General features: G+C 39.4%; 1 protein-coding gene across 1 annotated transcript; it reads left to right on the top strand.

Annotated features, from left to right (window-relative positions):
* The first annotated feature begins 273 nt into the window (after positions 1 to 273).
* LOC124856320 (1,25-dihydroxyvitamin D(3) 24-hydroxylase, mitochondrial) lies at positions 274 to 7,832 on the top strand. The gene is made up of 12 exons (XM_047346656.1): positions 274 to 669; positions 790 to 980; positions 1,091 to 1,184; positions 1,270 to 1,363; positions 1,841 to 1,932; positions 2,304 to 2,415; positions 3,402 to 3,547; positions 4,492 to 4,658; positions 6,377 to 6,455; positions 6,708 to 6,905; positions 7,001 to 7,112; positions 7,745 to 7,832. The coding sequence occupies exons 1-11, from the start codon at positions 415 to 417 to the stop codon at positions 7,109 to 7,111; spliced, it is 1,539 nt and encodes a 512-aa protein (XP_047202612.1). The 5' UTR covers positions 274 to 414; the 3' UTR covers position 7,112; positions 7,745 to 7,832.
* The last annotated feature ends 3,058 nt before the right edge of the window (positions 7,833 to 10,890 follow it).

The following is a 10,890-nucleotide window of genomic DNA, read 5'->3' as shown; positions in this document are numbered from 1 at the left end:
CAAAGCTAAGATGCAATCTACAGCAGGTTAAATAGTTGCCAGGCGCATAAGTGAGGCGGTAGTAGTAAATTTGCTTTGCCGGAGCTTCGGTTAATCGCTGGGAGACCCGGTTCAAGCGAACCGCCCCACCTCCACTGCTGTTTGTTTTCAAGGAAAGGAGGGGTGAGGGCATTTCCACGGTCTATCTGAGGTCATACGATCTTCTTCAACGTGGATCCATAAATGAATGGTGGGCTCGACAACCACACCATGGAGAACCTATCCCTGATTGGTTCGGTGCCCGACATGAATAAACACTCTCAGTATATATATTCCTGCAAGGTGTAACACTTCTAAGAAACAAGAACTCGCTCTTAGAAAACTTGCTACCGAGAAGCGACCATTTAACATCAACAACAGATTCAGAGCGGCAGAATGAGGGCGCAGATCCAAAAAGTTCCTCAGATTGTTGAGCTGCTGAAGAAGAAATCTGTGGGGCTGCAGCACTTCAAGCCCACATCCTCCGTGTGCGTCCTGGAGAAAGATGCTGTGGAGGCTGCACCGTGCCCACACGCTGCCTCTAGGGCGCATAGTTTGGACGCGATCCCGGGACCCACCAACTGGCCCCTGGTTGGCAGTCTGGTGGAGCTCCTGCGAAAAGGAGGGCTGGCCAGACAACATGAAGCCCTGGTAAAGTACTTTTATATAACATTACTGAAATGTTTTTGTTTTTTTTCATTCTATTTTTTTCTATTTTATCCTTAATGAAACGGTTCTAATATTTCTTCATGACTAATTCATTATTTTCAGATTGATTATCATAAGAAATTCGGGAAAATATTCAGGTTGAAGCTGGGATCTTTTGAGTCGGTTCATATTGGCGCTCCTTGCTTGTTGGAGGCGCTCTACAGGAAGGAGAGTAATTACCCCCAGAGGCTGGAGATCAAACCCTGGAAAGCATACAGAGATCTAAGAGAAGAGGCGTACGGACTCCTAATTCTGTAAGTAGATCCTAGATTCACCATCTGTTTCCTAAAATCATCCCCGCCTGCCCAGCGCGCAGTTCCAAGCAGACGCGCACACGCTAAAGCGCACTGCTGTTGATTTGCAGGGAGGGGAAAGACTGGCAGAGAGTCAGGAGCGCGTTTCAGCTGAAACTCATGAAGCCGACAGAAGTGGTAAAGCTTGATGGCAAAATAAATCAGGTGAGACTGTGACACCAGGTCAGGAGTTTGTTTATGTCAAAGTTTCTACGATCAGTGACTAATGTGCTTGTTTTTCTGAAAACAGGTGCTGGTGGATTTCGTTGACAGGATTGGAAAAGTAAGCAAGAATGGGAAGATCGAAGACTTGTACTTCGAACTGAATAAATGGTCATTTGAGAGTAAGTCGAGTTATTTTTGTTGCAACACTCATTAGGACTGTTCATACTGCATTTAAATGTATGTTATTGTATGGCTAACAGATACATTAGATGATGTAAATTAAACATTTTGTCCTACCTGTGATCTTTTTCTGCTCCAAAATGCACAATTTACTTTGCTAACATGAAAGTTAAAAAAACAATCACGAAAAGTGAAAAGCCGATAGAACAGTAAATGTTTTGCATTTTCTGTCTAAAAATTGATGAAAAAAATTATATAATTCTGAAATATTTTCTCTCTGTCGGCTTCAAAATGTTAGAGGGAAAAGTTACTGTGTCATTCTATAAAAGTGCTTTCTGGCTGTTTTATGATTTTAAACAAATCGGGCATTATACTCTGGGATAAAATGTAACAGGAATAGAAATGGACTTCATTTCAAAGTAACAGTGTCCAAATTTGGTGAATATTCTAAATCTTTGCTCATTTTTGTTCCTCAGCAATTTGTCTCATCCTGTACAACAAGAGATTTGGTCTTCTGCAGGAAAAAGTCAACAAGGAAGCCATGAACTTCATCACAGCTGTGAAAACAGTGAGTATCAATCCTCTCTAATTACAGTGCCTCTGTGAGGTTTAGAAGATGATATTTTTGATTATTGGTGAGACGCTGTTCAGCTGACCTTCTCCTGGAGAGTTGAGAAACATCCCAGTTCATTGGGTGCATGTCAGTTGAGTGGACTGCAGTAACAGTGTTTGAGGAGTTCTGTACTATTTGCATCTATTTAGAGTTTGATCCCCAAAACTATCTTATAATTTACAGTAAAGAGATGATTTTTGGGACTCTTCTAAGTGGCTTCAAAAATAAGTAAAGGAAGCATAAAAATGACTGAATCAGATGATTTGAGTAAGGGTAAAATAATTACATGCCTGACCCATTTCTCCCTCTTTTTCTGTTCTCTGTAGATGATGAGCACATTTGGTATGATGATGGTCACACCGGTGGAGCTCCACAAGTGCCTTAACACCAAAACGTGGCAGGACCACACCGCGGCATGGGACCGCATTTTCAGCACAGGTACAAACACAAGTCTGCAGTTTGTGTTTTACAGCAAAAATACCACAAGCACAGTCCCAGCCTGGAACTATTTCTCTCATTTCAAAAAGCTTTGGTACAGTTTTTCTCTATTTCTACGTGACATGTAAACCATTCTGAGTTCACTTCCAGTCAGATGATAGATGGGAAAATAAGAAAATGGGCGGGCAGGAAGTTTGGTTTGAACTAGCCGTCTTTGTGTGTTGTGGACTTGGCACTCTGGGTAAATAATGGCTCGGTACTGTAGAAAACTGCTTGACCCCAGGTGAAGAAATATCACAAATACTTCTATCAACAAGACTTCAATGAGTAGATGTAGATGATGCTGACTACAGTCTCTAAAATGGTGACAAAATATATATTATTGTATTTTTAGTTTGGTAGAAAGATTTTACAAGATAAAAATATTTGAAGGAGCATTAGAATTAGACTGAGCCAGGTTTTAGTCGAGGTGCTTTGTTTGAGTAATGCTTCATACACCTTAAAAACATTTGTCATTAGACACATGCAGGGACAAAATATACTGTGGTTCCATCACCTGTGTTTTCCAGTCTAACAAATGAAATCATATGGATATAATTTCATGTGCAAGTACAACATTAGACCTTGATCAAATGTATCCTATCACATGGAATAATCCACCATAAAACATACTGAGGATTCGGAAATAAAATGTCCTTTAAGCAGAAAATAATCAAAAATGTCAAGATGAAAATGTATTGTTTGCAATCATCCAAACTTCAGTGAGACTTACAGACCTCCACTATCTACTAATCTTTGTTATTTCAAAGAAAGTTGTCTTTGTTAAGCAAATATTTTTGAATTTCTCCATTCGCCACTTCAACAAAGTTTAACAGCGATAATTTGTCACCGATTACTGATAATAGGGCTGAAATGATGTCTACTATGTGTAAACAGTGATATGCAAATCCTTGTTTTCACACATTGATTGTTTTGTATTCCCTCAGCCAAAGTCTACATTGACAAGAAGCTGAATGGGAATGCCAACAGAGATCCGGATGATTTAATCGGTGACATCCTGCAGCAGAGCTGCCTTTCCAAAAAGGAGTTATATGCAGCCATCACCGAACTGCAGATCGGTGGAGTTGAGACAGTGAGTCACTCCTTTTGTTAATACATGTTCACACCATTCCATATTCAGTACATTTTTCTTTAGAAAACCTAAACAAGCTCAAAATAAGCATGGAACTGGTGGTACCGGTTGTTCTGTCATTTCAGTTCTGTAGAACAGATTTGGTTCCTGAAAAAGTGTCTCCATAACTGCACATTTCTAATGCAACACATGCTGCTACTTAAAACTGTCAGAGGGTTTATTTTCTTACAGGAATGTGTTAGGATTTCCCCGAAATGATTTTTTTACATTTTAAAACCAAACTGGATAACATTTCTTTTAAACTTTGCAATAAAATTGCCAAATTTAACCCAAAGTGAATAAAAAATGCGAAATAAAGCAGACTTTTACATGAATCTAATCTATTTTGTATTTGTTTTACTGTTCAAGATGTAATATTACATAAAACAACTAAATAGAATGCCGATCTTTAAATTTCTTTTGAAGTAAGTGGTTCCAAAGCAGCTGGTTATCATAGCCATAATTCATATTCAAATCAAAGAAAAATATTGCAATAAAGACGTATAGAAATAGCTAAGTTAAAAATAATATGTTCTGAACTTTTGTTCATCTACCTTTTACCCTCCATTTGTGGGATCGTGCTAAGCCAACGCTAATGGCTAATTGTGCTAAGCTAAGCTAATAGCCTGAGTGGTTACAATTTTATCATACATACTGAATGATAATTTTAATCTTCGTAAGGAAACAGTTTTTTTTAAGATGTGTTTTGCAGCACTATTGGCCATTATTTAGCCTTTTTTATTTTTTGTTTTTATAAGTAGGCATACAGGAAATAGGGTGAATCCTTTGAGGAACCACAAACATTCCTCAGCTCCTTTCAGGACCCCACTGAGCATAGCTCTGAGAACAAGTGACATCTGCTTTGTGCTTCCCTTCTTAATTTATTTTTCTTGCTGTGTTTACAGACCGCCAACAGCATGCTGTGGGTTATTTTTAACCTGTCACGTAGTCCTGCTGCTCAAAAGAGGCTCCTGCAGGAGATCAGAGAGGTGGTGCCTTCAGACCAAGACCCCTGTGGAGAGCACATCAAGAGCATGCCCTACCTCAAGGCCTGCTTGAAGGAGTCTATGAGGTACAGTACAACACCATCATATGCGGGGGCGGGGGGCGAACACTTAAACAACTTTACACAGGTAACGTGGTGTTCAGAGGTTAGATTGCCACACAGGATTACCTTTAAAAGTGTCACGGCTTGCACATTTATGGTGCGTTCACACCGAACGCAGATTCTGCGATGGGAGCGGCCGATTTACATGTTATCCCTATGTAGAGGCACGTTCAGGAGCGGCGCGGCGCGGTGCGGAGGAGACGAAGGACGCGGTGCGAAGAGCGCGCAGAGCGACGCAAGAGCGGAGCGAGAGCGATGGACGAGTTGAAAAATATGAACTTTTTTCTAAATTCGCGTCAACCAATCAGGGACTGGATGTGGCTGTGACGTAGGGTGAAGGACTGCAGCGGAGAATAAGCGGTTGTCAGTGATGGAGGACCAGATCATAGTGGCGGTGTGCGGCAAGCCAGAGTTGTATGATTCAACTAATTACTTTTACCGAGACAAGTACATAAAGGACCTGGCCTGGTTATGTTTAGGCACAAATATCTTATATTTAGGAGATGTGGACATTAAAAATCGGCAGTTTTTTTTACTGAGCTGAGATTTATTTACTTTAGACAGATGGACAGGCGTTCAGCAGCGGGGATACAGCGCCGGTAGACCGCGGTGAAGTTAGTTTGATGTAGGATGTTCAAGCTCCGCGGAGTTAGCGGCATCTAGCTCACATCCGATTCAGGCACTCAGATTTTCCACGATTGGTTCGGAAACTTATTGACGGTCCCTAGTGAACCACCGCGTGTCAGAAGAGGGAGCAACAGAGAGCAGTTAGCCGAAATCTGGGTGTCTGAATCGGATCGGCCGTGGGCTGGATGCCGCTGGCTCCGCGGAGCTTGAGTGTCTGGTGTCCGGCTTCAGGCTGGCTTCACTGCGGTCACCGGTAGTTGGTGTCCCAGAAGCCGATTAATCTCCCAACGCGGGGCAGCAGATCTTCGAACTGGGTCCTGGATAGACGGAAATACCGCTGAAATCGACCATCATCCAAACGCAGCTCCTGGAGTAGGTGGTGGTACTCTCTGAACTGTTCCCGTCCCCGAAGAATAACGTGAACTCGGGGAGGTCGACATCTGCGGCGTTTTTCGGCTCTCCACAAGTAAAACACCGTGATTATCCGTGAAATCTATGTCCGCCATGTTCAGTTGAAAGCACCTTGCAGCAGATGGAAGCTCCTCCTATTTGATGACGCGGCGAAGCGTTGCCGCTTGTTGACGTTTGGCAACGCGGAGTTCACGCGGAATGTCAAGAGGGGAAAAGCTCACAAATGATGCAAAAAATTTGCAGAATCCACGTTTGGTGTGAACGCACTTTCTGACATAACCATTTCCACCAGTACCACAGACAAAAAGAGGGGGAAATTTACACACATGACTGCCTCAAAACAAGCTTCGAGTAAGTTTTTGGTAGTCATATGGAGGCATGACCACCAAGCTTAAATTCACCCTTTGGTCACATTCACACTTTTTTTATATTTGTTCCATACACTTTCCCCTGTCTTCTCATGCAGTCGCTAGTTGTCAGACAAGTTATTTAAGCCAAGCACACATATCACAGAGAATGTAAATGGCCTTGGATTATCCCCACCTTGTCATGGCCTGTGTATGTCTGGCTTATGTTAAACAGCTTAAACATATGTGAAATGCTATAAGTCATGTTCAAATGTTTGTTTTTTGTAATTCCTACAGGCTGTCACCATCTGTTCCATTCACAAGCCGTACCCTGGACAAAGACACTGTGTTGGGAGATTATGCCATTCCCAAAGGAGTGAGTGGCCTACTTCTTAATGCACTTTACATGAGTAGATTGTGTTCTAATAAAAATTTACATTTGACATGTTTGGAACATGCCTCAAAGTCCTGCTAACACACTGTATGATATCTGAACAGGGTCACTGTAATGGCACAAGGCATTTAGCAATGAGTCTTCCTCTCAGCTTCCAGCAACATAATTGATTTACTTTTAAAAATAGTGACAAAACTGTAGCTGAACCATAACTTTTATTGTTTTCCATTACAGACAGTGTTAATGATTAACACTCATGCACTGGGCTCCAATGAAGAATATTTTAATGATAGCAAGCAGTTCAAACCTGAGCGATGGCTGCGGGAGAACAGTACCATCAATCCCTTCACTCATGTTCCTTTTGGTATCGGGAAGAGAATGTGCATTGGTCGACGGCTGGCAGAACTGCAGCTGCAGCTAGCGATGTGTTGGGTACGATCACCATCAACAACATTAAACCAGTCAGCCAGAGATTATTTTAAAAAAGATTTCCTGCCTTGATTCATTTATGTGTTTCTTTCTTGCAGTTGGTCAGAGACTATGAGATTGTGGCAACAGACAATGAGCCCGTTAATGTGATTCATTCTGGGCTATTGGTTCCTAACAGAGAACTGCCTGTGGCTTTTGTCAGAAGATAAGGTGAAAAGACAGAAGTTTACATTTCAATGTGGTATACCAGCTTATTGAAATTACTATGTTATGTAATATATGAAACACCAGAGAAATGAGCCATGCATAAAGGCTAGATGTCCGAGGAGGACCAGCCACATTCCTGAAACTTTAAATGTCTCAACTTTTCAACAGAACAGAAAAGAAAGTAAAAATAATAGATAAGGTTCCCTGTGGAGGTACAGCAAACTGTTCTTAATCTAAAACTAGCTGTTAAGAAAAACTTTAGACAGCATATGTAAAAGATGGAGGTAATCCTAATTTTTACGGTTTGCTGGTGTGTGCTTCAGTGTGCAGTACCAGTATTGGCCACTAGGCGCTGACAACAACAGCGCACTGGCTGTGACTGGCTTCTGTTTAGAAATTGCGTTAATTACTCTAGTTAAATACTAGTATTTGGTATGCTAGTAAAAAGTGAGTTCATGGCAATTTCAAAATATAGTGTAAATGTAAAAAGGTTTTACAATTAGTATGTGTATAAAAAAATTAAACTTGGTATACATGTACGACTGAGAAGACAATCTAGAGAAGACATGTATTTTGATTTGTCATATTATTTTAGCCTGATTGATTAATAACTTTTTCCTTTCTTACCTTTGTAGGCCCCTCTGGAGGTAGCAACAGAAAGACTTTACCCCTGACAGTCCAGTGACTCCCTGCATTGCTGCTATGTACATAAAAACAGAAACAGAAAAAAGATAGATAGATAGATAGATAGATAGATAGATAGATAGATAGATAGATAGATAGATAGATAGATAGATAGATAGATAGATAGATAGATAGATAGATAGATAGATAGATAGATAGATAGATAGATAGATAGATAGATAGATAGATAGATAGATAGATAGATAGATAGATAGATAGATAGATAGATAGATAGATAGATAGATAGATAGATAGATAGATAGATAGATAGATAGATAGACAGATAGACAGATAGACAGATAGACAGACAGACAGACAGACAGACAGACAGACAGACAAATACCTCAGACGTATTTAAGACTAATATGTAAACCTGTTAAGGACTGAAATAAAGAACAATTGTAATTTACAAACTGGATGTACCATGACAGTTCTCCTGAAATGTCTGACATTTAGATGCTGATTCCTTTATACTAGTCCTTGTTTTTGAACTATATATATATATATATTATGTGATGCTATAGTGAAGGAGGATCTCATACTATGTGTGTGTGTGTGTATATGAGCTATGCCTACTGTATAAGAGTATTTTTGTTGTATATATCAAATGTAATTATACTTGTCTTGTGTTATTGTATGTAGTAAATATTTTATTCATCTAAATAAATTCATTATTAAATGTATTCAGTCTCTTCATTTTCAAACTCACCCAATTTGATATTAAACGACTTTGGTATTTTAGCAAATTAGCAGGTGACACTAAAATAAAAACATGCATTTCACTATTAAAACCTTTAGACAAGATTTGAATGCAAACCATGGAGAATTAAAATCAAGGTTATTTATCTCAGAACATATGTATGACTACACAATAGAACCAGTCAGTAAAAGCTATGTGTTTACATTAACTGGATACGTTAAACGTTACACCTGTTCAATTGCGACACTAATCGAGAATCAGCCAATCACATGGCAGCAACTCACTGCTCTTAGGAATCCAGACATGATAAAGATGAAGAAAAAAGGGGATTTTAGTGACTTTGAACATGGCATGGTTGTTGGTGCCAGGCAAATCCAGTCTGAGTAGTGAGATCTTTACACAACCATCTTATGGGTTCACATAAAATGGTCCAAAAAAGGAATATCCTGTGAGTCTCAGTTGTGTGTTTGAAAATCTCTTGTTAGTTTTAGAGGTCAGGAGAATGGATGGACTGGTGGGAGATTTTAAAAATGGTTATCTACACTCTTTACAACTATGAATGCACAACACAGTAGCAGGAGAGCCAGGTGCCTCTCCCTTCAGCAAAGAACAGAAAGCAGAGGCTCACCAAAACAGGATAACAACTCACTGTAAAAACATTTGAGTCTTGATATCAGCTGTGACATCCACATGGTAGGGTAAGAATTGGCTGTTAACATGAATGCATGGATCTATATTGATATTTGTCAATGGTTCAGGCAGCTGCTGGTGGTGAAATGGTATTGCTATTTTCTTGGCATCTTTTGGACTTTAGTACTAACTGACCATTGTTTAAATGCCATAGCCTATTGTTGCTCACCATGTCCATTCCTTTATGACTGCAGTGTACCATTTTCAGATGGCTCCTTCCAGCAGGATAATGCACCATGTCACAAAGCTCAAATCATCTGAAACTGGGTTCTTGAGCACGATACCAGGGGAATATTTTGATTAAATCACCAAATATAATCAATCAAATAAATTTCTTGTTATTTCTTCATACAGTTTATTTTTCAACAAAACAATACAATGTTCATCTGGATCTAGAGTGACTTAGTTTGGAAAAATACAAACAGATACAAAGTAAAAGCAGTAGGTTTAGGTGCATAATCTTAATGATAGTCCACCTGTTTACACAGCTGGATTCAGAAAGTTGTGTATCAGTCAAGTAGTGCTGCTTTTGATGTTGGGAAACGTTTGCCTGATGGCAACGGTTTCAAAGGTTTGTGGAGACAATGATGAGTTTTCAATAATATACAAGGCAATGTTCCAGCAACAGCTCCAAATCAGATCATGGGTGAAGGACAGGGACACTCCAGTGGCCCTCTCAGCTCCCCTCACTATTACATACAGGACTTATTTTCTGCCATATTGAATCTGGAGTGCCACGCTGGAGTGCAGCATCTCAACAAATTCTCCACATCAGCTCTAGAGAATGCTGTGAGGATTCCTAGTCCCATAATACTGATTTTTGAAAAATTTAATGATGATCTTATATTCCTATTGAGAGTGTTACCAAGGTGACAACAGTTTGAAAAGCCATAGGGATAAAGTTGAAGATTAATTTTTCCAATGCAAACTAGCAGTGGTTTCTTAGTCAGGATGTTCAGCATCTAGAGACAAGTGGTAGTGTTCCAGCCAAGCATGAGACTTTTCTCTGCAAGTCTAAGTGGAGTTATGGTGGTAAAGTTAACAGTGTACAGGATTGTGCAATACAGTTTAGTTAATCAATTATAACCAAGAAGTTTGTTTCTGATAGGAAATGATAAAGAAATCTCTCAAAAGATAGGAAAAAAAGTAAAATGTGTATTAAATTTGATCCAAAATAAATGATCAGTTTTTTTATATTTTATTTAAAAATAGCATGCATAAAAATCTAAATAATTAGCAGCAAAATCCTTATTAGGTTACAGAATTCCAACACTGACATCTTGGTAAAATTAAAAGATTACTTTAAACCAAAATATGCAGGTGGTATAAATAATTTTGGGCCTAACTTTAGATGTTTAGATCTTTATAATTCAGAGGAGAGAGTACTTTGCGCAGCATGGTGCAGTCGTTTTATCACAGACCATGTAAACAGGCTGCTCTCATTAACTACCAAACAGTAGAAAATTACTACTTTTGATGGCATTTAATTGACCTAAATAGGTTTTTAAAACAGAAAAAAAGATGTGCCCCCTGCTCCGAATTCATCCAAACAAAATGGCTTGTAATCCAAGAATCAAAGTTTATTAACTTATGTTGAGCCTATCATTGAAAGGTACATCTGTGGCTGCAAAGTTATCCCAAACCTGTCATTTAAGACACCAAATATAGTTTCATGGTGGGTTGTCTTCCAAAAATACGATCCAGCTT

The sequence above is a fragment of the Girardinichthys multiradiatus genome, chromosome 20, assembly GCF_021462225.1.
Source record: "Girardinichthys multiradiatus isolate DD_20200921_A chromosome 20, DD_fGirMul_XY1, whole genome shotgun sequence".
Lineage (NCBI taxonomy): Eukaryota > Metazoa > Chordata > Actinopteri > Cyprinodontiformes > Goodeidae > Girardinichthys > Girardinichthys multiradiatus.
The sequence above is the reverse complement of the archived record's forward strand: the minus strand, read 5'-3'. Positions and strand labels throughout refer to the sequence as shown.

What these genes read in the sequence shown, in the direction of transcription:
- LOC124856320 (XM_047346656.1), top strand. Translation starts at nt 415, where the DNA reads ATGAGGGCGCAGATCCAAAAAGTTCCTCAGATTGTTGAGCTGCTGAAG. An exon ending in TTGATGGCAAAATAAATCAG is followed by an intron (nt 1,185 to 1,269) that starts GTGAGACTGTGA and finishes TTCTGAAAACAG; the next exon opens with GTGCTGGTGGATTTCGTTGA. An exon ending in GAATAAATGGTCATTTGAGA is followed by an intron (nt 1,364 to 1,840) that starts GTAAGTCGAGTT and finishes TTTGTTCCTCAG; the next exon opens with CAATTTGTCTCATCCTGTAC.